Source organism: Zonotrichia albicollis, chromosome 2, assembly GCF_047830755.1.
Source record: "Zonotrichia albicollis isolate bZonAlb1 chromosome 2, bZonAlb1.hap1, whole genome shotgun sequence".
Lineage (NCBI taxonomy): Eukaryota > Metazoa > Chordata > Aves > Passeriformes > Passerellidae > Zonotrichia > Zonotrichia albicollis.
Genome location: NC_133820.1, coordinates 89,348,352 through 89,375,333, shown reverse-complemented (window position 1 = coordinate 89,375,333; position 26,982 = coordinate 89,348,352). Strand labels below are relative to the sequence as shown.

Below are 26,982 nucleotides of genomic sequence, written 5' to 3'. Positions count from 1 at the left end.
CACATATACATCTGAAGGAGTGGATTAAAAATTATCTTTTTTGCTCTGTCAGAGCATTTTTAATTCTTGTTCTCAGAAGCTCTTCCCTTTCTAGCCCAAGACAAGCTTATCACACACAAGCAGAAGCTCTTCAGTATAACTACATGTTCAATATAAAATGAAGCAGCTGAAGGTAAAAGTTGGGAAATTGAAGTGTTCAAGGCTTTCCATCTCTAACAGCAAGTGTGACAGTCTCACAGTTTCAGTGATTTGGAGAGCAGCTACCTTTTTGTCCCCTCCTCTCTCTCTTTAATAAAGATGTTGTTTGGTTGCCCTCCTCCTACCTCACCTGCTCATCCACCATATCTCCTAATTTAGTTTGGGCTAAACTAGCTGATTTCAAAGTGCCAAAAGAGATTAGGGGGTGGTCATGGAGCTGTAGTTCACTGATGGGGAAAAATCCTCCAGGGGAAGGGCAATCATGGCTCCCAGTAGCATGGCTGGGTCTGGAAAAGGAGAAAAGTTCAGCCTTAATACAGACGCTTTTAGAGGAGTCAAGGACTGCTGAGGTGCTCTGCAGGACTGAGAGATCATTATCTCATGCACCTCATTCCTTTTGCTTACTGTGAAGCTTGATAGCTTCTATTTTTAGCTGCTGTTAAGTTTACTGCTGAAACAAGGATAAGTGCTTCAATTGCAGTAAAGAGGAGACACTTCTCAGGCTCTGTACACAGTGTGACAATATAGCTACATAAATTACCGCACTATCGCAGGCTAATTCACACCACAGCCATGCTCCAGTGAGCAGGCTTCTCTCAGAAGTCTCTGGTAGGTTTGTCTGCAAGGACAGTCACATCAGCTCAAGCACCTACCAGCAGGCTGCTCTCTGCCTGGGACTGCAGAGGGCCAAGGGAGTAACTCTGCAAGGCAAACCTCCCAAGGGAATGTCAGCTCTGATGTCATTAAAGGTGAAACTTGGGAGCTGCCAACTGTTTCTGTAGACGAGTCAAACCTTCTTCCTCACAGTGACTCGTGTACTGTCACAGATTGCAGCAGAGGTATTTTCTACCTTTGTTTGTCCAGGTAGGCAATCAACAATTTTTTTTTCCTTTTCTCCCCAGTTCATGTGTTCCCAAAATAAATGAATGTAAAAAAGGCATTCCTCATATTCAAACCTCCCAGAGAGCAAAAATACTGACAGTAATGTCCTGCATAAAAGAGAATTCACAAAATCTGTTCTAATCTGGCTGCTCTGCAGAACACCTAAGGAGAGAGTTGTGTAGAGGACTGCATGTAGTCTCTAAATGAATAGCTGGGTAAAGAGCTAGTGGAGAGAAAGGTTAAAATAGCTTGGAAATGGTCTACTTTGACAATGTCTGTGTTGGATATTGCTGTGACAGAAGGCTTCAATTTTGTCCTGACGTAATGGTGTGTATGTGTGTGTACATATAATGTATATATGTGTGTATATACACTGCAGCAGCTGTGCAGTGTAACAGTGCACAAAGCCATGATCCACCACACCTAGTCCAGGGCAGTGCCGGGCTCACCACTGAGTCATTTAGACCTCACATGGATGCTGCCATTTTGCTGATAAGGCTAAGTGAGCAAAATGAACTTTGAATGACTGCTTCCATCTGCCAAGATTTTCTGCTGTGAAAATGCAGGTTGAGTGAACCTAAACTTTAAAGCAGCAAATGAATTTTTTTGAGCACCTCACTGTTTAAGTCCTACCAGCTCTGAACTCAGTTTGCTTTTCCCTGCCAGCAGAAAAGGAGTAGAGATGTAAAGAAAAATACTTCATGTATTGCCTTATGTTTTGTGACAGTAGAGGCGTTCAACAGTGCCAGCTGATGCCACTTCAATGTAAATGCCCCACAATTGAGTCAAGAAGGTGGAAACCCCATTTATACTAAAGAAAATATATTTCAAGGCCTGTTTTTTAAATAGCACCTGCAAAAGAGCAATATTTCTGACTAAGGTGTCTTTCTGACTTGATGCCCTGTGGTAGAGGGCAGAGTGAGTTGGATGCCTCCTAAAGCAGGAGAAAAAGTTGCATTCCCACTTTCAATCAGAGCTGTACTTTGGAGAAAAGGAGAAGGAGACAATTAAAGTTGATAAAACAAGATTCATATATTTCCAAAACAAAATTTAAAGCCGAAATGCTGATTTTTTTAAATACACAAAAGAAAAATGATTTTTCAGAGCTGCTGCAGGCAAGTATAAGGCGCAGTATGTTTGATTCATCCTTGCTGCAACCTTAAAAGGCACTTGAATTATAAGGTGTGCTACCTTCTAAGATTACTCCTTGATTTCTTTACTCCCCAAAAGGGTTGATATCACTGATTTCTAAACCAAAAGAGAGATGGTTGCCTGGAAGCTATAGTACCAGTGATGCTCTCCACTCTTAAAAGAAAAAACAAAATTTCTGTGTTTCTGTGTTTGTTTATTGAAAAAAAGAAAAGTGTGGTTTTCAAATTACTTTGTTAATTTCCTTTTATTTTGTAAAATAGTGCAAGAAGATGAAGTGAAGCAGAAAGAAATGCAACTTTGCACACAGATGTCTAAATGCCATACTGAATTCTAATAAAGCAAGCAAGAAAATACAATTCCTTGAGAAATCTTCCTTTATGTGTTTTTTTAAAACACAGTTGTATTTCCAGAATGATCCCTGCTACCCAGCCCAGCAAATCTGATAGCAGGTTACTCCATATTTCCCTTTCCCTTCACTACATCCAGCTTAAGACACATTCAGTTAAGACCCCTCAGTTTTCTGGAAAAGTGATTAGGAAGTCCATTTTGTCCCCTCTAACAGTCACTTTTGCGCCCTAATAAGCCACAGTCTTTGTGGTTCCCATTTGCCCTTGAATGGCACAAGATGAGTGGCTGAATGCCAGAACCTTTGCAAGACAACTCCTGTGCAGAATTGGTGCTTTCTTGGCAGATCTATGACAAAGTAATTTGGTATTACCCTGAGAACACCCTGTGATAGTCACACATCTCTCCCCTAATTTTCAAAGACTTTCATGGCACCAGCCACTGTGCAAAGTGATGCCCTGTACCTGCAGCTGGCAGGGACAGAAAACACCTTCTCTGTAGGTGCCTCAAAGGGTATCCAAGGTAAAAACTCCAGCTCTGCTCTGGTTACAGATCTGTAAAGCTGGGCAAAAAAAAAAGGAGGCAGCTTGGCACAAACCAGGAAAGCATTATGGGCGGATTTATTTCCAGCCCCAAATGATCCCAAAGGGACAATTTTCCACTGAGTGAGCCAGGCTGGCCCATCACTTATGGCCTCAGCAATGAAGAAGACCTGGCAGACAGCGGTGCACAAATGTACTGTGCAACAATTTCAAGCATAAATCTTTTGGGAAATTCTCTTTTCCCTTCAATTCATGGTGTTTTTTATCAACAGAAAGTTATCTTAACAGACAAGGCAGCAGCACCTGCCTAGAGGAGTTTCCTCACATTACCTTTCTGCTGGTAAGCTGCTCTGAGATATTTATATATCATCCCTATTTTACAGGTGATGAAACTGAAGCACAGGGGAGTTAAGTGACTTGCCTCCAGTCACAAAGCAAATTAGCAGCCAAGTGGGGAAGAGATCAGTTCTCAGCCCAGAGCTTTTACAAAGTGCATTTTAGGCTTAGAGAAAGATTTTCAAGGGAGTCTTGATTGCTCAGTGGTGGCACTTCAATAATAAAAGTTGAGTTAGAGCAGTGTCTGCACTACTCAGGCCCTACTTCATCCCCAACATCACACTCTGTATCTGTGGAAGGAGCACTCCTATTTTCTTTCAGAGAAGGTTTTGGGGAACCAGCTCACCAAAGCTGATTCACTACCACTGTGTGTGACCTTAGCCAAGAGCCAGTAATTAATAGCTGTACCCATCCCATTTATAGGTTTCTATCAAGTGTTTTCTAATTTGCAGGGGTCTCCTATTTACTTCAATTGAAGCACTTATCCTTGTTTCAGCAGTAAACTTAACAGCAGCCAAAAAATTAGCAGTACACAAAACATTAGCAGTACACAGGGAAACCTTTCTGGATGAAATGTTGTGCATGGCACCACGGGTTGGGAGGTTGTTCTTTGTGGGGTGCAAAGGTCAGAAATAGCCAGAATTAGCCAGCTGCCTTCACCCAGGGGAAGGGTGCCACTGCTGGCCATGCCTGTGTGCCACCTCTGGGAGAGCACATGGGCCCGGCTGTCATTCCTCAGAGCTGGGCCAGGCCCTCTCCCTGGAGACACTAACCCAGATCCATGCTCTGCCTTCAGAACTTTTCTCCTACTGAGAAGAGCATGTAGGGGGATACAGTATGGGTAAATGAAGGTGGTATAGAATTTAATCTTATCCCCTAAAGAGTTGCAGCTGAACCAATTACTAAAGATTAGGAGCAGGCCTGAATTTGACAGGCCACACCTGTAGCCAATCAGAAGAGTGTTATAAAAGAGTGGATTGGTGGGAACTGGAGTCAGCTGGCTCCTGTAGGGATGAATCAGGGCCTAGAGGAGCTGCCTGCAAGAAACATCAAGGCAGTATGAAACTCTAGTAATATGGAACCCTTGCAATGTAATGACAACAAGAGCAAATGAAATTAAGGTATAGATTTATCATATGTCTTCTAAATTTCCATCCATTCTTTGACTCAGCATGAATAATACAGCCACACTTGCTTATCAGAGCTAGATACTTGTCCATGAATGCCAGTGAAAAAATAATCTGTCCCTCTACCATAACAAAATCCCAGCAAACAGAGTCCCCATCCTTTCTGCCAAAATGGAAACCTGCATCTCACTGGGGGAAGAGAAAGACGGGAATGGGGCATTGTCTTTGCTGGGAACACCATGAAGAGTGGCTATGCAGTAGTTCCAGGCTGTGCCTAAGGGAAGAGAAAGACAGGAATGGGGCATTCTCTTTGCTAGGAACACTAGGAAGACTGGCTGTGCAGTAATTCCAGGCTGTGCCCAAGGGACTCCACCCTTCTGTACAGCTGGAATCTGCAGGTGTAATAATTCAAATTCCCACTAGAGGGTAGGCAAAACTTTTCCAGTAAAAGAATCGCTGTGGAAAAGCAGAGAGTATGCAGCAAAGCAGTGTCTGATTTGGAAAAGCAAGTCTGTGCTTGAGAAGCAGCAAAGAGTAGGAGAAGCAAGAATATGTTTATACCAGCTGCAAGAGCAAGGTGGGAGCATTGTTCTAAATTTCTCTAAAGAAACATAATCTCTGCTTTATGCTTTTAAATCAGATATAGCTGGAGTGGCTATGTTGTTACAAATATGTAAGATGTAAATCAGATTTACAGAAAATATAGATTTCTGATTTTCAGAAATACAGCTGGTTTTACCCCTGCAGATGTTGTCTTACAAACACTGATAGCAGCCAATTAAGAATTTCAAATATTTAGAAAGGATAAATACAGGGAATTAGAGTTTATCCACTTTGGGAGTGAATTCACCTCCTCCTGATGGCCTAGCCAGAAACATCAAATGGTGTATTTCTCTCTCTCTTATTATTGACAGTCTACTCTTGCAGGTAATGATGGCTTGTGTTTTCTCCTCACCCATTTCTCCACTGCTGAAGTGCAGACAGGTTTCTCTGAACCTTGCTGCAGGAGGGGAAGTATGGCTGCAGGCATCAACACATCCTGCTCTCCTGCTCTCCCTGAAAGAGCAGCTCCTTTCCAGGTGAGATTGGCTGTCTCAGGGAGCTCCCTGCACCGCAGATAAGTGCACTGTGAAAAGGTGTTCTCACCACATATCTGACCGCTCCAAAGCAAGTTTTCACACTGCTTCAACAAGCCAGTGCTAGGAAAGTTAAAACAATTCAGAGTTTATTTTCTGAGTTTATTTATTTAGTTCCAGATCAATAAAGATGTCCTAAGACTCTGAAGCATCACCTCTGTGAGCTAAATGACTTTTTTTGAATGCAAAGCAAAGATTTGCTTCAGTCTTCTGAAACATAACTTGTTTGTGCTGGCAGAGGTAAGAACCAAAGAAGAAGAAGAAGGTCCAGCAAAGCAGCAGAGTTCTCGGAGGCATTCCTGCAGCTGGGACTCCTCCCATAGCTGGGATAATTAAAGGCTGAAGTAAGTGGACTTCAGAAGACTAGCATGCCAGTGTTTGCTGGTACAAGCATTGAATTTATCTCATCTGCCCCCTAAAGAAGTGTGGGCTTTTGAAAGGAAAACCTCTGTTGCCCTTCGGTTCTGGATGTGTCCCATCCCCTGGTCCCACACAGTCTTGTGGGTGGCAGCGATTCTCTCTCCAGCTATGTGAGCTTCTGAAACTGGGTGCCACTACAGGCAGCAGCCTCATCCCTCGTAACATCAAAGGGCTAAACTGGAGATGTGCCCAGAGAAGGGTTACTTTTGTGGCCCTAGTGAGCCAAAGAGAGGAGCCCTTTGGGCTGCCAGATGGGTTTTCACTGCAATAAGGCACATGAATCAATGGCAAAGATTGTCACAGCACAGAATTGGGAACCAAGGAAGAAGAGTTAATCCTGAAATACAGTCATGCCAACTGAGGTTAAATTATCTGTACTGTAAGGTGTGAGTGATGAGTCTGAGGGATGCTGGCATGGGCTAAGGAGAGGTATCTGCAATCTGAAGCAGGGCTGCATTTGGTATCTACTGCTCTGTTTCACATTCCCTGTGGTTAACAATACCTCTTCCACCTGTCCTTGCCATGATAGCTGCAAGAATTACTTCAAATAATGCACATCACATGCAAAAATCTCCTGTCTTTGTCATTCTGAAAAATAAAGAATATTTTATTGAAGAAAGAGTTATTGCTACACAAAAGTCTGTGATATGAGGTGAAAAGGAAAAAAATCTCTAAGGGAGTGAAGAAGCTGGATTTGGTCAAGAGCAGATGAATCTCTGCAGCTGTGCTCTTTCACCAAGTAGTTGCCTCAGGGTGGCAGTTGATGTTAAATTTTGTACAAAATTTCCTTTTCTTGTGTGAATTAAAGATATCAAAAAAGAGAGAGAGATGACCTTTATTGTGGGACCCACTTTTCCATTTTTTTCGGTGCGGATTTTGTACATATTGAAGGCTCTTCAATTGGCTTACAAAGCTAAAACCACACACCTGGCCTCAGTTGCAGAGAAAGTCTTCTGTTTCTGACTTCCTGGGATCCTTGAAATGCATCACCTCATCAACACAAGTTTCCACACCATTGCTCCCAAGCAGATATTTAAGAGTGACATGCCACAGCAAGTGGCATTTATAAAGTGATTCCAAGGATTTCCTACAGTTATAACTGTGACTTAATTATGGATTCATAATATTCACAACATCTATATCATAATCAATTCACACACAGGCTGAGGGAGATCTATATCTGTGCATGTAAAAGTACCCATCCAAATTTCCCCTTGGGTTCAGGGAAATAGAACAAATCCCTGAGTGTTTCTCCGCAAGCATGGATCGCGCCTTGAGGAGAAGGTGTTTAGGGGGATGTCAGCCTAGGTCTTGTCACCAGGAAGGAGGAGCTGAGGGAGCTGGGGTTGTTTCACCTGGAGGAAAGGAGGCTCAGTTTCTACAATTCTCTGAAAAGAGTGTGTAGTGAGGTGGAGGTCAGCCTCTTCTCCCACCTAACAAGTGATAGGAGGAGAGGAAATGGCTTCAAGTTTTGCCAGGAGAGGCTTTGACTAGATGCTAGGAAAAGTTCCTTCTCCAAAAGGGTTGTCAAACACTGGAACAGTCTGCCCAGGGAAGTGGTGGAATCAACATCCCTAGAGGTATTCAAAAGATGTGTATAGGTGGTTTAGTGAGGGACTTGGCAATGCCTCGTAAACTGTTGGACTTTATGATCTCAAAGGTCTTTTCCAACCTAAATGATTCTAAGACTGTCCACCACCTGGGCTGGTAGAGGCAACACTTTGCTGCTACTTATCAAAGTGATCAGCAACTTCTCCTCGATGTCCTGGAGACTTCAGCTCAGTCCAGCTGCTGCCATGGTAGTGCTGAAAGTTATCCGTGTATGTGTACTAAGGGAGTGTATTAGGAAAGAAATTGCTCCGCCCAAGATGAGAGGTTCATTTGATTCCTGAATTAGGATTGACTGTCTCAGTATCTAGTTTATTTGGGAAGAAATCAGACATGTTGCTTTCAGCTAATCAAATAATTTCTGACAGAATGCTTCTTCCCTGCAAACTGTTGAATCAACAGAATCAAAAAGTTTCATTTGGATGTCTTTAGTCTATAAAAGAAGTTGATAGAAACCAAGTAGGCAGAACACAGGTTAGACCCCCAGCTAACCAAGCAGCCCCAAAGAGAGAGAGGGGGAGCTGATGATAGACAGGTCTGCTGCATCCTCCATCAGGATGGTCCAGCAAAATCCAGCTGCTTTCTTGGGATGGAGAAGATTTCCATCTGAAATGTTCGGTAAGAGGGCAGAACAGACACAAAACTTGGTATTTCTGAGAAGCAAAATTTGCTCCTTTTCTCAGATTTTGCACAAAAGCCAGCACTACTAGGAGCTGTGGCTAGGCTGCTACTCCAGTCACAGATAATACTGATGTGAGTTTCTAGGAGAGATGTGCAAGGCTCAGCTCTAGGATATTTACCATGACAAAATTTTCCATCCAAGTCCAGATTATGCAGTGAGCTCACCCTTATTATATTCACTAGCAATTTGGGCAATGGAGTAGAAAGTATACCCTTTAAGCATGCCAATGACAAGTGAGGGGACTCCAGGCTTTCTGGTAGACAGCATTGGATTCAAAGCAATTTACAGAACATGGAGAAATGGTCTAGAAAAAACCAGAATGCAGTACAATGAGGACAAATACAGAATTTATGTTTGGAAATTAATCAAAACTCTACAAACTGGACTATCTGCTTAGGCTGCAGTACTGCAGTAAAGAATCAAATGGCTGCTCAGGACACAAGCTGAACATCAGTCAGATGTCCTCTGCTGTTGTAAAAAGGGCAAACAGCAGAATGGGTATAGAAATAGGCACAGGATTTTATTTTTCTATATTTCTAGAGTTCTATATTTCAATAGGGTGTAGAAATAAGGCACAGGCTTCCAGGTAGGATGATTAACCCTACTGCTTTTGTAATGTGTCTCCTGGGGTGGCATGTCTGCTCCAGTACTGCACTTTGAGAAGGAGGGGGACCTGCTGGACAGGGAGCAGAACAGAGGTTCAGAAAAATGAAACAAAAAAGTAAAATTTTGTGAGATTAAGAGTTGTTCAATCTAGGAGAAGAGTCACTGAAGGAAAAGTGATGGTGATCACACACCTGACCTGTATCTGGAAAACAGTGCCCCCAGCTAGAACTAGATCAGGAAGGTGTCAGGCATGAGACAACTCATCCTTTGGGCACAGAGAAGCAGAGCAGTAGTTTGGTAGAGAGGGAAACTTAAAAGACATTGGAAAAGCACCTCCTGGGACTGCCAAGAATATGACCCCATCTGGGGCAGCAGATGGATTGCATGTCTTGAGTTTCCTTCTACCCCATCTCCTGAAATGCCATGGGAAATACCACTTTGAATCATGACAGAGGATTCAGGAGAGGCCATCATCCTGCTGCGTGCACCAAGACAGTCCCTCAGAGAGGGAAGATCTCTGTGCTCAGGCCTTTGCAGTGACTGTGCCATGGAAGCCAATGCATTAGATGCTGCTGAGGTGGGTTAAGCTGATTTAAGAAGTCAGTGGCAATACACCAGTTTAGACTTCCTTAGAAGATGATATGAAAAACCTGATAAAAGTCTGGTTAGAGATTCTCTCCTCTGATCCCAGCATGCCATCAGTCATGGCAATACGAAGCAGGAGAGTTGTATGTTGGCAAAATGCAGAGTAGTGGGTAAAAAGCCTTACCCCAAACAGCCTGAACATGCAGAGCATTGAAATTTTTATATCCTTTAACACACTGTATCATTTCATTTTATCAACAACTACTAAGCAGTTGTCTTTTAAAAATCAAAAGCCAAGGTCAAGCACAGGGAGCTTTTTCTGTCTTTTCTTGTGTCATCTTCTGTCCCATGGTAATGTGACTTCTTCTGTTTCTCTATTATTGAAAACCTCAATAAATACAAGAGAATGACATTCACATTTAACAAAGTGCTGGTGTTTTAGCTGAAACTCATGCCTTGATGGAGACAAACACGATACATCAGCTTACAGCAGAGCCCCCCAGCTGACCCAGGTGTGGTGAGTAAAAGCCCAGTGCTCTGGTAATTCAAGTCCTGCAAAGCTCAGAGAGAGATCCTGAAGCACTTGGTGAAAGGTGGCATAGACAGGCAAAGCAAGAGAAAGTCTCTGCAGAGAATAGCACCTCCCTTTCATATATTTGATTTAGATGAGAACAAAATAACCAGAGGAAAAAAATAGGTTAAAAAAAAAGTACGAATTCACAGGTTCAGTTTGAATGAATTATCTCTTTGAAGGCTATTTTAGCAATCTGCACCTCCACCCAGTCTGAATTGCTGGAGATCCAGTTAATGGCCTGGGGATCATAATAAGCATCATTTAAAGAGCACAAGACTCTTCCAAATGCAGGGAAACTGCATGTCTCTCAGGGTGAGGCTGGCAGAGCTGCCTCTGCAAGGAAGAATCAGAGGGAGCTGCCTTCCTGCTGACGAGCAGCTTCTCTGTCATGAGGGATAGAGTGGGAAGTGCTTGGGTTGAGCAGCCTGAACACCTTCCCTGTTGTACAGCTCTCTGCCTGATAAAAAGGCAATTTGCTCTACCTTTGGCTCTGTGGCTAAGTGATGATTTGCTGGGCATTTCCTTGTGGATTTCTGCTTCTGTCTGTTTTGTCAAGGAATGTCCTCATTTCAATTTGAGCAAAAATTACTTCTGCTTACTGCATTAAAATATTAAAATTCTGCCTGATAATTTCAGGCACCTGTTTACCTTACCAGAAACAAGTGCTAAACAACTGCAACAACTAATTCACTGGTACATAATTTCAGTAACTGTATTAAGAAAAGAACTAGATGGTCTTATATTTTTGAAATATGAAGTGTGTCCTGAATGATTGAGCTCCCTTCCCTGTCCTGTTTGTTCTCGTCTTGGCAGCAGCCCCACTGGAAAAGGCTCATTTCCAAAGCACAAGGGTAATTTCCAGAGATGGGAACTGGAGGGATTGGGGCTGCAGGTAGGAGCAGACATGGGTGGTGCTGGTAGCAGGACCAAGAGCCAGGCAGGGCTTCTGAGGGATCCTTGCCAGTATCTGCCTGATAAGAAGCCTTATCTTTGGCTGTGTACATGAAATTCATGTGTTGAGGGCTGTGATGCTACAAGTCACTTTCTGAAGACAAAGCCTTATTAGACTGAAAAAGGCAAAGGGCAGACTTCCCTTCACATATGCCACAGCTTCCTGCAAACAAATTACAAGAGGCAGCAGCACCACAAGAGAATATCTCTTCAGCGACTGAAAACTTGCTTGTACACTGGAAGCCACATCAGCAGCATCCTTTGCTGAATCCTCTGCTGACACATTACTGAACACCAAGGAGCCAGCTTTGTCTTGGAACTGAAAAAAACCCAACAGAATAATGAGGCGGCAAATTGGTCCTCTCTGTTTCCAGTCCCACTGAACTGGGTCATTTTCAGGAAACAGCCTATTACCTGAAACAATTATGGCTGTTGTCACATCCTCAATGAGTTTAGTTTGGTTTTTAGTGTCTGCTGGGAAAACTTTAACTGGTGCAGCTGCTGTGTTTAGGGCCACTTCATAGCTGGGTGCTCCTGTGGGGCTTTTTATTCACCGGTTTATGCTCTTGGCAGTGCTGCACCAGAGTACCCGAGCACATGCTGGCTTTGAGCAGATAAATTGTCCCATTGTCTTTCCTCTCCCTATTTCCCGTGGGGCAACACACCTTCTGAAAGTTTAGCCATCATGTAGGGGCTGCAGTAGATTTTATCTTCTATGCCCTGTAGTCGATGAGCACGAATTCACTTTGAGGACTACTATTAGGCATAAAAGAGTGTCTCAGATCCATATGGGCTATTTTTGGAACTCTATCGAGCTACTTCTGCTCAGCCAATGTGGCAGCAGCACTGCTTATATTCCAGATTATATATGTAATTTTCCTAAGGTAAAATATCCCTTTCCAAAAGTTTTCATTAACAGTCTCTATTTCCTACATAATTAGATTACAGCATTTAACTGTGATTAATTTAGAGTTACAGTGCATTTAGGGATTAAAAAATGCTGCCCTAACCATTCTGTCTCAGGGAAGAAATAGGAAGGGAGAGCTGGAGTTGATTTCCCCATGTGATTGAGACACACGATATAATTCTCCACAGAACAGGGCATCTCCCAGTGGGTGGTCTGATAACAATGGTAATTAGGTATTCAATCACACACAGAGTAAGATCAGCCAAACAAATGCATGTCTGCTAAGGGAAATAACCCATGCAAAGATTATGTGTTTGCTGAACCAAAAGTAAAACGTGTAATGAAAGCTCTTAAGACTCTGGAGCCTAACCCTTGCCCAAAAAAAATGCCTGTTCTCCTGCATAATTATTAATCAGAGCCATTTCTGCTGCACCACACTGGGTGCTGTCATGCCTGAAGGTCTGATTCTGAAAGGAGTCTTTCACTCATGCCTGTGGATTTTAGGTCAGGTTTTGTGAAATGAGGATGGCCCCTGTGCTGGTTTGTGGACCCTCATGCCTGCAAAGCCTAATTGCAGTTCAGTTCAGCAGCGATGGTGAGACACAACAAAAAGCCCTGCTATGGCCTCTTCCACCCCAATGCCCACAAACGCCAACAGCTAGCCCATCTGGAGGAGAGAGACATTGTCTGGAACCAGCCACAAAGCAAAATAAAAATACTGGGCTTTGTTCTCCATTTCTGTATTTCAGACTGGAAGTTTTTGAAGGAGGTTGTGTGGCCCAGGAGGGCAAACCCATCACCCTGCCATCACAGAAGGAAGAATACAGTGTGAAAAGATGATCATATTTGTGATATGCACTCTCTGACAACTGGCTTTGCCTATAGTACAAAGTTTCAAGAGGAAACATTTCATTAATAATCCTGCCACTAACTCATTCCAGTTTCCTTTCTATACAGTGACTAAGAGCAGCATTAATATATTCACATGAGCTGCACAGAATTTTATTATGTCAGGAGAAATACCAGCCCCTCTGACTAATTAATCCAGCCTACCTGGAAGGCTGTTGAAACACAAAGTGGGTGCTGCCCCTTTGGAAGCCTTGCTGGAGACCAGCTTCAGCTGGTGACTGATTGTTGGGGACAGAGACAGAAACACAGCTTCACACCAGGAACCCCTGCACAGCTTCAGTGCCAGCCCCAGCCAATCTACTTCTGCTGTTGTCCCCTTGTCCCCAGCCAGTCCCAACCACTGCTCACCAAAGCCCTGGAGCCCACACACTCACAGAAAGAGAAATCACCTGTCACAACTGGGCCATACACAAGATTAAGAAAACTGGTTTTGCCTCAGCCAGCTCACTTATCCAGCACATCCCATGACTGTACAAGCGCTGGGGCTGCTGAAAACATGTGGTTTAGGGTGACAGGAGGAAGGTGGTGCTGCCAGCTTTTTGACTGCAGTGTGCAATTTGAGTCACTCAAGCTGACTGTGAAACTACAGGGTATTTTGATTTCCCTCCAATGCTCGTAGAGGGGAGAAGGGTGAGGACATCCTTAAAGTGCAAAAAACCCCTTGTTTTCGTGAAGGATCACAATGGACTACCAGGGGGCAGACTTAAGAAGTCCATGCACATGAAGTGGAGAAATGGCTGTTAAAAGAGAAAATGTCCACAAATTGAGGAGTTGAAAGTCACACTGTAGAATCCTCCCTTATGCATATAGATCCCACATGAGGCCAGATAAGCCATTTAAACATGTGGTCCTTGTTATTTTATTCTCAATTTCCCTAGTGCCTGACATGAGTCCTGGGGCCAGTTGCATGGCTGAGATAGAAGCCAATGTTCCCAGAGGTCTCTGTACAATGAGGAGCTGCTGTGACCCTGGTGACAGATACACGGAGGATGCAGGGGTGCAGTAGCCACAAGGTCTCTCCTTGTGGTGAGGCAAGATTTGGGCAAGCTGAGGAGCATATCTCCATCTCCATACAGAGCAGCTCTGTATGAGTTGACTTTCTATTAGTCACCGTCTCCCAAGATTGGTCTGAAAACTTGTGTTTTATTTCCTTCCCTTCTCCTGTCCAGCGTTAGAAATGCAGAGGTGCCCCCAGGGTCTCCTTGAGACCCCCGTGCTCCAAATCCCTGTCAGGTCTGGGTCACAGCACCAGGCAAGCCCATTTCTGCCTCACCTCAGGCGCTGCCAGTGCCAAAGAAGAATAAAAACCAGGCATTGCTGCACAGGTTCCCCATTGCTCAGAGGTATAATGGATTAAGTAGTGAATGCATTAAATGATCCCTAACTATAATTAGCTCCCTCTGTGCTTGTAACGCTACAGCCTCATACAAATGGTTTCTAATGACACATGCAGTGCCTAGGAACAGGGTAATAGCTATTTAAACAGTTGCTGATCCTTGAGCTGCTACATGACAGTGTATTTTACAATTATTGAGAAACTTTGGACATTTTTTAAAAGTGCTCTGGGCATTGACCTAGAGAAAAGCTTGGTTAGATGAGAGCAGAGAGGGTGCCCTTTCCCTAATGGTAACAGATAGATAATGATCTGGTTGTCAGACAGTACTGTTGCCCCAGTCCTGATTGTCCCCATTACCACCCTTCCCTGCAGTATGATTAACAAAACAGATAGCCAGCTCCCAAATCCTGCCCAGTACAGGAGAGCCAAGACACTCTTCTGAAAAATGCTCCTGTAAGTGCATACATACATAATGCTGAGGCATGAAAGCTTGCTCATTTTGTACAGCATTATAAACTCATCAGTGAGAAAAGACCCACCAAATGTACCAAGACAGAAAGGCTGCTGGCCACACTGGGCAGCTGGAGCTTCTGTGCATGCAGCAGGTTGCCAGCTGAAGGGCTGAAGAGTGCAGTTTCAAAATCCAAGATGCAAGGTCTGTTTTTAAATAATAATAATAATAATCTCTTTTGATCTTGTTCCTTGAGCTAAGGATAATAATGAGATTTTTATTCAAGAACAGTCTTTTGGCTCGAGAAGCACAGAAAATTGCAGATCTTGTGAATTATGAAGCCCAAAAGCAAAAACTCAAAATAAAACAAGTTTGCAATTTCAGCTACTCCAGTAATAACCAGCCAACACACTGTAGATATTTCACTCACCAAAAATAAGCAGAAAGAATGCCAGTTTCTGAAAAGCACATCATGCCAAAGAAACATTCATTTATTTCATCAGATGAAATTTTTACTCTGTTAGAAATTTGATTTTAATGAAGACAGTGTGTCATAACACTTTTCACATGACCTTGAAGTGACAACATTCCTTGTTCACTTTGGTGATCAGGTTTCACTTCACGGGAAATGGAGAATAAATTTAATTTCATCTTTTCTAAGCACATGCACTCACACATACATGCTAATTTAAATGTGATTTGCTGCTATTTGAATACTACAGGTCTGCATCAGCACACAGAGCTGCTGCCAGCAAAGCCTGATCTGCCCACTGGAGGCAAGACAGCGTGAGTGACAGAGGGCAAAAGAGGAGTCCTCCGGCCACCCAGCTCTAAGAGCTGACACTTGAGCCAGCAACTGAGGTGTTCTAGCACCTTCCTAAATTCACAGCCACATGGAGCCTCAGTCAGACAGGGAGTGAATGTATATGGCTGCAAAGCCATACTAAAACCTGCTTCACTGCAAGGAAGACATAAATACATTTCATTTGAGCTCTTTACTCAAAGCAATATCAGAGGGAGAAGCAGAATTGCAGGTTTTCAGGTAAGCAGTATTTCTCCATTTTCAATTTGGAGGGTTCAAGATTGTGGTGAAGAACCGATCAGCAGTGCAAGAAAGCCAAACCGGGGATAAATCAAATATTCTAGTAAATTTGTCTAACATGATATGAAATATACTGGAGAGGCATAAATGTGGGTGACAGTGGTATCACTGAGCAGCAGAAAAGAGAGAAAACATGCACACCTCTAGCTTTTGTGGTTGTAAATCTGGATTGGTTTAAAACAAGCTTCACAGCCTTTCCCTAGTGCATCTTTTACTGCAAAGCTTCTATACCAGATCTAATACTCATTTTAAAAAGTATTAATGTTTTAAATAAATCATGGGGAAACTGCTCAGATTTCACTCTGAAGTGCTTCTGAGTAACAAAGAGATTAATAATCTCTTAATTTGACTAAGAGACAATCATCTTGCTGACTTGTTATGATCAAATAATGCCCATTGTGTCCCAGCTTTAATGAGTGGGTTTGTCAGAGCAAATTGGTCGTGTTCTATCAGTTATGGGGATAAGGAAGAGTCATTCAGGTAACATGTTAAATGCCGTGAACTGAATCACATTTTCCAAGACTGAATAAGGTACAATCCTGGTTTTTTTCCAGGTTTAGTGGGGTTTTTTTGGGGTTTTCTGTTTGGTTTGGTTTTTTCTAATGTGTTGATTTCACCCTGGATGTTTATTGTAGCATTGGTTAAGTTTAAAGATGCTGTTTCTGAGACAAGAGAGAGGACCTAGGCTTGATAGTACCCTGTCTAGCACTTTATGAACTTTCTTTAGAATATTTTCTCACATGGAATTGGTTCTAATCTAGAAGAGTGGTACTCACCTGAAGTGCTGAAGACACAGTGGCACAGCTCTTGCCTCACTTGAGCTAGTCCCCTTGGGCTACCTTTTGCATCAATGGAAAGAAATAGGTACACCAACAGAGTAAATAATTTATCTCAGAAACCTCAGTTGTGGGTAGATACACTATATCTTGGAGGAACTTCTCTTCTTTGATGATAAAGTGGGGCTTAGGAGGACTGGCTCCAATTTAAGCATTTAACTTTGATACCTGAAGTTAGATGATTTTCATGCTTGGTTACCATTTTTTCAGGTTAAAACATGGCTTTAAATTCCTGTGGAGAGATCCAAATTGGCTATATCAGACAAGGAATCGTTTCAGACACAAGTCTACCTGGTTCCCATTGGCACAGAATGGGAAGCAAGCATTCCCTCTGTGCTTTTCATTTTCCTTCTGCCTTTGAGAGGGAACGGTCTTTAATAAATTAAATCAATTTTATGCCACTGTGGAACTTCATTTAAAATAAACAAACCAAAGCATAATAACACCTCTCCCCCCAAAAACAACCCTCCAAAACACCAAATCAAAAAGTTTATACTAGTTTTATACTCTGATGACTCCAAGAGAATAAAATCATGTTCAGGGAACAATCTGTCAGGTTATAGGAGCATCAGGTCCTGAGATCTGTAACTAAACCTAACATTGTTTGGCTTTCATGAAAGCAGAATGACATCTCTGTTCTATGAGCACAAAACACTGATTAGCTCAGAGTGGTGAAGATAATATATGGATATGGTTCTACTTTCTGAAAGGTTAAGACTAGTTCACTTGCAAAATCTAAGCCCAAGCTCCTTCTAGCGCTCTAAATGTGTGCTGCCTACTCCTGATTTGCTGATAAGCAGTAATTGTCTTCTTCAATGAAGGAGGCTAAAGAAAGAAAGAGTAAAATTAATAATTATCAAAATTAAATGTAAAAGAGAGGAAAAGGTGAAATTAAACATTTCAATGGTGTTATCTAGGTCAGACTGGGTACATTAGCAAGTCCTTATTTTCACTCACTACTGTGCCTTCTCAAATGTACATTTTCTCCGCAACTGGCAACATTTGTTCCAACAAACCAATTAAAACTAATTAAAACAAACCAATTAAAATATCTGATTTTTGTCTTAAGGAGACTTCTGCAAACATGGTATCTGAATGCGCCAGCAATTTGACTGCTCAGCCCAGCCCTGCAAACCTATTGACAAGCTGCAAGGAAGAAGATTTCTTACAGGTGCAATTGTATGTCGCCATCCTTTACAGCCTAATCTTCTTGGTGTGCTTTCCAGGAAATATTGCGACAATTTTTGTTTACTGTTTTAAGATGAGGCCCTGGAAAAGCAGCACCATCATTATGTTAAACCTGGCTATCACTGATCTATTGTATGTAGTCACACTTCCTTTCTTTATACACTACAATGCTAATGGAAATGACTGGATTTTTGGAGACTTCATGTGCAAGTTTATTCAGTTTTGTTTCTACTTCAATATGTACAGTGGTATTATCTTCCTTAGCTGCTTCAGCATCTTCCGCTTTTTGGTAGTTGTGTATCCTATGAAATCCCTTTTCCTTCGGAAGCGGAGATGGGCAGTGGTGACTTGCACAGTCATTTGGATGGTTTCCCTGGGGGCCCTCAGCCCCTTGGTCGTCCTGATTTCCCCAAGAGACAGGCAGAACAAGACCATCTGCCCAGATCTGGTTGCTGCTGAGGACTTTGTCACAAGTCGCTGGTACAATTGGGGACTGACTGTGTTTGCCTTCCTCCTGCCCTTGCTGACGGTGACTCTGTGCTACGTGCTCATCATTGGCATCTTGGCCACTGGGCTGCACACGCAGGCTAGCTACAAACAAAAGGCTCGCAGGCTCACTGTTCTGCTCTTGCTGGTCTTCTATGTGTGCTTCCTCCCCTTCCATGTCTTCAAGGGGATTCATCTGGAGCTCCGAGTACAGCCAGTTAGCTGCCACTTGAAGAAAACTATCCTTTTAATGTTTACTATAACTAAACCTTTAGCAGCATTAAATACTTTTGGAAATTTGCTGCTCTATGTAGTGTCAGGAGATAATTTCCAGCAGGCAATACTCTTGCTCTTCAAGTTTTGGACAAACAAGTGTTTGAAGTAGACGAGATTGATGCAATTTAACATTTATGGAGGAAGGATTTAAACCAACCAGCCAGGCACAACTTCCCTGCCATTAGAGTACTCAGTTTAACTCAACTAGTGCCAAAGGAGATCCAATCTGTTCTGGGTTACAAACCGATCATCAAAGGAGAAAATTTATGATTAAAAATAAAATATTTTAAATAAAATACTAATAAATAAAATGTGAAATTCTCAGAAATGTTTCTGCGGTTGCTTCCTGAGTCCATGGTAGCTCTTTTGGAGAATGGTCAGTTCTGGGAAAAAATATTAGTCTATTAGTGGCAGATACAGATTCAGGATGGGAGTAATCCTAAATTAATTTTATTAACTTAAAAAAAGTGTACTCTGAGCTAGAGACCTATCTGACTTTCTTCCTAAGCCATGGAGAGTGGTTAGACCCTCTGGAGATCAAAACCCATCTTAGGCCTGGAAGTGCTTCATCTCACCTCCCTGGAGACATTGACAGGGTAAGGGTATGCATATAGCTAATCACCTTGTCCTCATTTTATAATTTTCCATTATAATGGAAATAAATAGTCCATTTTAGAGTATGATTCACTGAATTATTCTTGATGTTTGCATTTGGACAAGGTGAATTGTGACCTACAAGTGCCTGTTTCTCTCCACTGACTGCAAAAGGTAAGTAGATCAGACACAGACTCAAATGTTCGTGCCTGCTTTTAAAGAGCTGAGGCACAGCTCTGGCACTCACTGGGAGGGATCACTCTCCAGAGGTTGCTAAAAGTGCAGCTTACACAGCAAGGCTCCGTTCAGTGCCTTTAGTGATTGCCTGAAGAGTGATGGTGGGGCAATACAAGATCACTCTCACAAGGATTTTCCACACTACTGATGTAGAATCTGTGGAATCATAGAGCAGTTTTTCTTGACAGGGACCTTTAAAGGCCTCAGAGTCAGTCCTCCTGCAATGAGATGTCCCCTGCAAAGGGACATCTTCAACTAGACCAGGCTGCTCAGAGCCATGTCCAGCCTGATCTTGAAAGTTTTCAGGGATGGGACATCCACTACCTCTCTGGGCAGCCTGTGACAGTGTTATACCATCCTCATTGTAAAAAATTTCTTCCTTATATCTAGTTATCCCTATATGTAGGCCCTATTATAGTTTTAAACCATTACTCCTTTTCCAATCAGTAAAGTCCCTACTGAAAGTATCTCCCAATTTTTCTTATAAGCCCCCTTTAAGCACTGAAAGGCTGAAATCAGGTCATCTTGAACTTTCTCTACTACAGGCTGAACAATCCCAGCCTTTCCTCATATGAGAGGTGTTCCAGCCTTCTGATTATCTTCATGGCCAGCCTCTAGACTCTATTCAGTTCTGGGGCTCCAGACCTGGACACAGCACTCCAGGTCTCATGAGAGTGGAGCAGAGGGGCAGAATCTCCTGCTAGCAACACTTCTTTTGAGGCAGCACAGGATATGGCTGGCTGTGAGCATGCACTGCTGGCTTGTTTTTCATTCACCACTACCACCAAATCCTTTTCCACAGTTCATAGGAAATCAAAATATTTTTTGCCCATTACGTTATTCAGTGAAGCTCTTCTTGGTCACACCAAGTAAGGAACAGCTTTAAGTAATAGCATATATTACAGGAAATATGGGCTGTCTCAGGGGGGGAAATAGACTTGTAGAAAAGCATGAGTCCAATACTTGATCTATCTAGAGAGGTCCCAGTACCAGCTGAAGTATCCTGGCCAACAGCAATACAAAAATATTAGCAACATAATATTCAGAGCCCAAAAGTATGATCACAGAGTGAATCCTACAACACATTTTTATAACAGCCTTATTTCATGTTTCATTACTTTTGCTCTCTACCCCAAAATGTCCATTAATCAATGGGAACACGTACTGCCTCAAGCTTCTCATGAGATCCTTCTCCTTATCCAACCCCTGTATGCATGGGCTGCTGTCCAAGTGACACCAGACCAAGACCACCAGGGCACCACCCCCGTTAAGCACATGTCTGAGTGCCCTGCAAACAGCCTGTGACTCCCCTGTGGCACAGGGGACCCCATTTCCTGCCCATCCTGCAGCCAGTTTGGGAAGAACAAGAGCAAACAGAAAGCAGCAGGCTTGCTGAGGGAGGGAGAGGAGGTAAGAAACCATCCCTGACATAGGAAGGAGCAAGATGGGGAAAGGAACAAGCCCATCCCACTGGGCTAGGGCAGAAGATGGCCTGTGAAGAAAATATTCTGTCAGAAATCAGAGGAAGAAGCCATTTTGTTCCCAAAATAGGCCATTGTATTTTAATCCACCCTTAGCTACTCATAAAGGTGACTTCAAAAACTTCTGCACAGCACAGCATGATTTCCCCTGAGGCCACTGTCCAGCCTCAAATTGTGGATGAGATCTTAGGGTGAAGAAGGGAGCTAGCCATTAGAGATGTTGCATGATGCAACCATCCAAAAGATGTAAAGAAAATGCCTCTCACAACACATGCTGCATGGATTTTAACACTCTAGGAGGGACACTACACTTGCAGTGCTGCTCTCAAGCACTTGCTCCTGAGACACCAGACACAGCAGATACATCATGAGAAGGCAATGATGAACATGGCATTTTAGCTGTTTTTTCATTTTATGTTATTCTAGCAAAAAAAACCACCAAGTTTTGGGTGTTTTTTTTAAAGTAAAATCAGGCTTACACATTATCTTTTAAGCCTGTACTGTATATCAACACCTAAGTTTTAGTAAATCAAGTCCTACCTTAATATCTGAAATATGGAGTCTGGTTCTTGTGGTGTTTGAGATAGAAAATGAACTGCCTCTGGTTTTGCAACAATATGTTGGTAGGTTTTGCTTTCAACTTTAAATGAAGCTCTGTATTAGCTTATCTTCAGCTCTACTTGATGTTTTCTGGATCAATTACTCAGCACACTCATTTGTTCATACATCCAGGCTATGTATTCTTTTGGAAGATGCCTAGAATGTTTTCCAGGGATGAGGCATCGACAACTTTGTGAACCTTTTTACACAAACAAGGGAGAAACCATTTCAAAGAGAAACCCAGGTGCTGCTTTCAGCATGACAGTGGCAGATTGCTGCCATACCTTGATACTTAGATTTTTGGCATACCCTGATAGCAACATGGGGCTCCAGGACCTCCCAACAGCGCCACTGATGAAGAGAACAAGGCTGGTTTTGTAAGGTGCATAAATTTCATTTGATCCCTACCTCTGAGGAGACAGAAATGTCCATTTTAAGAATTATTAAAGAGCCCAGCAGATAGTCCAAGCCTACCCAATGAAATGCCCTGTACTTTCCAATGACTTGTGGGTGTGTGGGAGGGCAGAAGGGACAATGAAACGGGGAGGAGAGGAAAATCCATATCAACTCTGATGATACTCTCATCTTCTCTGAATTAATATGATACACACACAAACACCCTTTCCTTTTGCTTCTTTAATATAGTTTTCATATTTGTCTGGCAGCTTAAGCTCTGGAATACCTCTGCAGACCCCACAAAGGCAGGACAAACGCATCCACCTGCCCAGCACAGCTGTGGGGAGGGAAGGCCCTGCACACAAAGACTTTGTAAACCAGCCCACAAAACCAAGTCAGATGGTTACACTTGGTTTAGAAGTGTAACCACACAAGGAAGGACATACAAAATGCTCTTTGGCCCTGCATCAGAGGTGGAGGACAAGAAGCTTATGCCAATTTATCAGCTGTGTCCATTGCCAAGGAGTAAACCTGAACCTCAATTAAACATGCCATTATATAAGCACTGTACTGAAAATCTATGACTGCCAGTAACCTTTCTTGTTCTACATGTACAAATTGGATGCAAATAAGCACCTAGAATTTCCCCACAGATCCATCAGCAGATTTCCAACTTTATAGAACTACCTACCCAAACATCAACTTCCCAACCTCTGTGGCTGCTCAGGGGTTTGCATATGCAAACCCTGAGGGACAGAGGCAGGGATGACTTAACTAAAGAAACACATGCACTAGGTTGAGAACATTAGCCACAGGTATTAGCACAAATTGGCCACAGGCATTGCACAGGCATTCAGGCATTAGCCACAAATTATGTTGACATTTTGAAACTCTTGTCTAAAGCCTTCCCAAATTCCTATGATATGTTAGGCCAGGCTGACAGGGATGATGACAACACCAAAATAAAATAGTAGAAGAGTTTGTGCTGAAAGGGACCTTTAGAGGCCATCTAGTCTAACCTGCCATGAGCAGGGACACCTCCCAGGTTGACACCCTTCTCATGCTGGGAGCCCCAGAGGTGGATCCAACACTCCAGGTGGGATCTCATGGAGGTGGAGTAGAGGGAGAGAATCACCTCCTCATCCTGATAGCCACTGGTTTTTGGTGCAGCCCACGATATATCTGGGTTTCTGGACTGCCAGCTCACATTGCCAGATCATGACTAGCCTCTCAGTAACCAGCACCCGAATCTTTCTCAGCAGGGCTGCTCTCAATATCTTCATCCTCCAGCCTGTGTTAGTACTGGAGGCTGCCTCAACCCAGGTGTAGCATCTTGTACTTGACCCTGCTGAAACTCTTGAGTTTCCCATGGGCCCACTTCTTGAGACTGTAAATAAATAATGGTTTTGTACAGTAGCAGAAAATGAGGATGTGAGGGATTTTGGAATTTTACATAATTCTGCCGGGGAGGTACGAAGGACAATCACACCAATATGCAGCATTTATTCTCATTGCTGCATATTACAACCACAACAGAAGGTTTTGCTCCTACTGATCTTCAGAAGTGACTTCAGCAGGTCTTAAGAAAGCAATCTGTTTTGCTCACTCTTCTGACCAGCTGGGCAGTTTCTCACCAGAGATACAAAAATGTGGGAGAAACTGGCCAAATGGCTGCACTTGTACCATCATGATTGTACCTCCATTACCCACAGAGGGGCTGAACTGAGTGTATCAGCAGTCATGATCTGGCTCATCCCCAAGGCAGCAGGGCTGACAACTAATGCAAACACAGAGGAACAAAATTTCTGCAAGAATCACCAGTGCAAACCAACACTTCTTGTCCTGAGCAAATGCAGGCATCTAATTTTCAGAATGACCCTGGCCCCAGAGAGGGGTGGGGGTCCAGAGATGTTCCTGTGACTTGCTTTTCATATCACTTGATCCAGATCCAAAGACAACATCCCTCCTTCTCTGCCCAGCTATGGCTGCATGTTGGAGATCAGGGCCTGGACCTGAGGTACAGAGAGGCTGGTGTTTTGGGAAGGTTGTGGAAAACATTTGGGAATGTTTTGGGAGCATTGTGGAAGGTGGACATGTAGAGCTAGGAAGGGTGGCATGTAGAGACATGCCAGAACTCACTGCTCCTTGGTGGTTCCTGGTAATGTCTCCTTGGGGAAAGACAGAGAGGTTTGAGAGCTTCCTCTTACCTGCCCTCCCTTTTAGGTGTGATGGAGAAACAAGGCCATAGCAGGGAAATGTTTTCTTTCTCATTCCTACCTCAAAAAGAAGCCTAACAACAGCAAAATCTTTTCCTTACATGAATTGAAATGTGCATATGGAAAACCAGGGCGGATTTATGGCATTGGGGGTCTTCTCTGGAAGGGGCTGATATTGCTGTGCAGCTGAGCTGTGAGCTGTGGCTGGGGACATCCTGATGCTGTGGCTTGAGCACAAGAGGGAGGGACAGTTTGGCTGTGAGCCCAGGATAAAAAAACGGAATGGTGCTGCTGATTCACCAATAAATCAGTGCCAGACAAGCACAAAGACTTGTTCTGATGCTGTAGCTGAATGACCCCCCCACGTAACCACAGAGTCACTGCATCTCCCCCTAATTATTTCTCCTGCCACATTTTGTCCTCTTAGAGTTACAAGCTCTTTGGGGCAGATGTCTCAGCGAGTATTTGCACAGCAGGACCTGAATCCCGTATGGGCCCTCCTGGCATTATGAAAATTCAATCAAGGGCTCCAGCCGTAAAAATGTAAACGATGTAGCTACTTATCATTTGTGCATTTAGAGACACATAAACACACATGCAGATACAAATTCAGGGGGGAGCAGTGCCTGATGCAAAAATACAACTCTTTTAAAGCAACAGCACTAGGCTGTGCCTGAGACTCTTTCTCTGGATATGAATATGCATTTCACTTGTCCCTTTTCCCTCTTGTAGAATAAAAGTAGCGTGACACTGAGGACAGAAGTCAGCTGAACAGAAATCCCTTTTTCAGGACAAAAAGCTACTGTTACAAAAGTAATTGCAGCAATGCACAAAATCTCCTCAAGCAGTTTAAATACATTTTGTGATTTTCAGGTATAATTTTCTGCTGTATACAAAGTAGTAAGATTTCGCTGCTAATTTGAAGACCATTCTTTGAGTATGATTTTTATTTATACCTAATATCAATAACACCTAAAACTATATATCTTTTATTTTTCAATGGAAATTAACTATATTTTACTGTGTGATAACTTAAAATGTTTTGTAGTAAAATAGATTTGGATATGTGTTCAAGGGCAGGCTATTCAAGTCTGGGGTATTTGCTTGTGTAAATTTTGATGTAAATTTTGCTCTTTATATATTGGCATTTCAAGATTATTGAAATTGATTATTATTATTTCTCCACTACAAAATCAAGTGTGGCTTACCATCCCAGCAGTTTAGGCTTATTCACATGTGTGGAACACACAGAATATTCTCTGACCTGCTTAAATATATAATTTACATTACACAGAGTTTCACTGCTCTCTTAAGGTGACTATTTTTGACCTATGTACTATAAAGGATCTGGTTTTTTCTCCTCTGGAAAAAAAATTGTCTTTTATCCTTTTTGTTTTATTTTAAATTTTCTTTTTTTTTTTCAGTAGCCATTCTGGTTAAAATGTCTTCAGCTAGTTCCAGATAACATAAAGGCCTAGCTCTGAGACAGCTGTCTAGAGTGTTTTTACAGTCAGTTTGCAGAATTGGAGGTTGGAGGGACCAATTATCCCCCACCAGGTGGGTCAGATGAACTGTGCCTTAGAAGTGCCTGCACAGGGAGTCAATGGTGTCCCTGCTTCTGATTTCAATGCTGAGGCTTTGGCACAAGGATAATGGTCCACTGTGTCTCATCTGCAGGCTGATTGTTATTTCTTGTGAAAAGTTTGGCAAAAAGAGAAGGTGTAGGTTTTGATATTGTGACAATTTTTAGAAGTATTTGTGCAGGGCACTACATTGAATTTTTAAAACGCTCTCTGGATCATCATATTCCGGTAACCTAGTTTAAGCAATCTGGATTATATTCAAGCGTCTGCCTAAGTGAGAGGATACAGTTACACAGAAAATAATAAAGAACATACTATATTTGCCCTCAATATGTATTCTATATATCGAGAGAATATATAATGGAACACATAGAACCATGAAGAAATAATAATAAATGTAAAAACTTTCAAGGACAAGACTTGGCTCAAATATGTGGTACATAAGAGTTGGGCTACTCTGCCACCATCCCCAGCCCTCAGAATTCCCACTACCCCCCTGCACACATCCACAGGGAATTCTCACCATTTAAAGGGTTGATTTTCTTGTGCAAGCCAGGTGCTGATAGGACTCTGCTGCATAGTGAAGTAAAGTCAGGCCAAGGCAGGAGACTCTGCTAGGATTTGGCTTTGGACACCAAGGAAGAGCAAGAACAAAATTGGGAAGGATGACTGGAGCTCTTTCTACAGCTAAAGAAAAAGAGCCTGCTGAGTTATAAGGGGGAAAAAGCTGGAGAAAAAAAAATTAAAAAAAGCTTACAGGATTTGAAAACTGTATAAAAATTTATTTTAAAAATTAATGAACAGACAGAGGGACATTGCTAAGAAAGAAAAGAAAGACTCCTGTTTGTCAACACAGGTGCAGGTACACACACAGTGAAGCTGTTCACAGGGTTGTTATGCCCAAGTCCTGTTCATGCACATTTGAAGTGTCCCTGCTCTGTATCCCTCCAAACTTTTTGAATTCACTGGAGAACTTTTCTGGATGGCCCTTAGAGTAGCTTGTCCTAAAAGGATTTCTCATTAGACACCTTTAAATTGCCATAGCTCTGAGATGGGACACACTGTGACTCACACACTAAGTGGGTAATTTAAAAAAAAAATTAAGGAAATTCAGAAATACAGTTTATGATAGATTCCTCCCTGTAATGTAACCAAACTATTAAATTTCTTCATGGAAGTTCTGAAGCACATAATTTTCAGTACTGAAATTGAGGGGCTGCCAAGTGCCTGAGAAATATGG

At 42.6% G+C, this 26,982-nt stretch overlaps 1 protein-coding gene across 1 annotated transcript; it reads left to right on the top strand.

The window, feature by feature from the left end:
* Positions 1-17,769: 17,769 nt before the first annotated feature.
* LOC102065426 (2-oxoglutarate receptor 1) lies at positions 17,770-18,744 on the top strand. Its single transcript, XM_005493228.2, has one exon. The coding sequence runs from the start codon at positions 17,770-17,772 to the stop codon at positions 18,742-18,744; it is 975 nt and encodes a 324-aa protein (XP_005493285.2).
* Positions 18,745-26,982: the final 8,238 nt, after the last annotated feature.

Bases quoted from the DNA above. Each gene is read 5' to 3' on its own strand.
- LOC102065426 (XM_005493228.2), top strand. From the start codon at position 17,770: ATGGTATCTGAATGCGCCAGCAATTTGACTGCTCAGCCCAGCCCTGCA.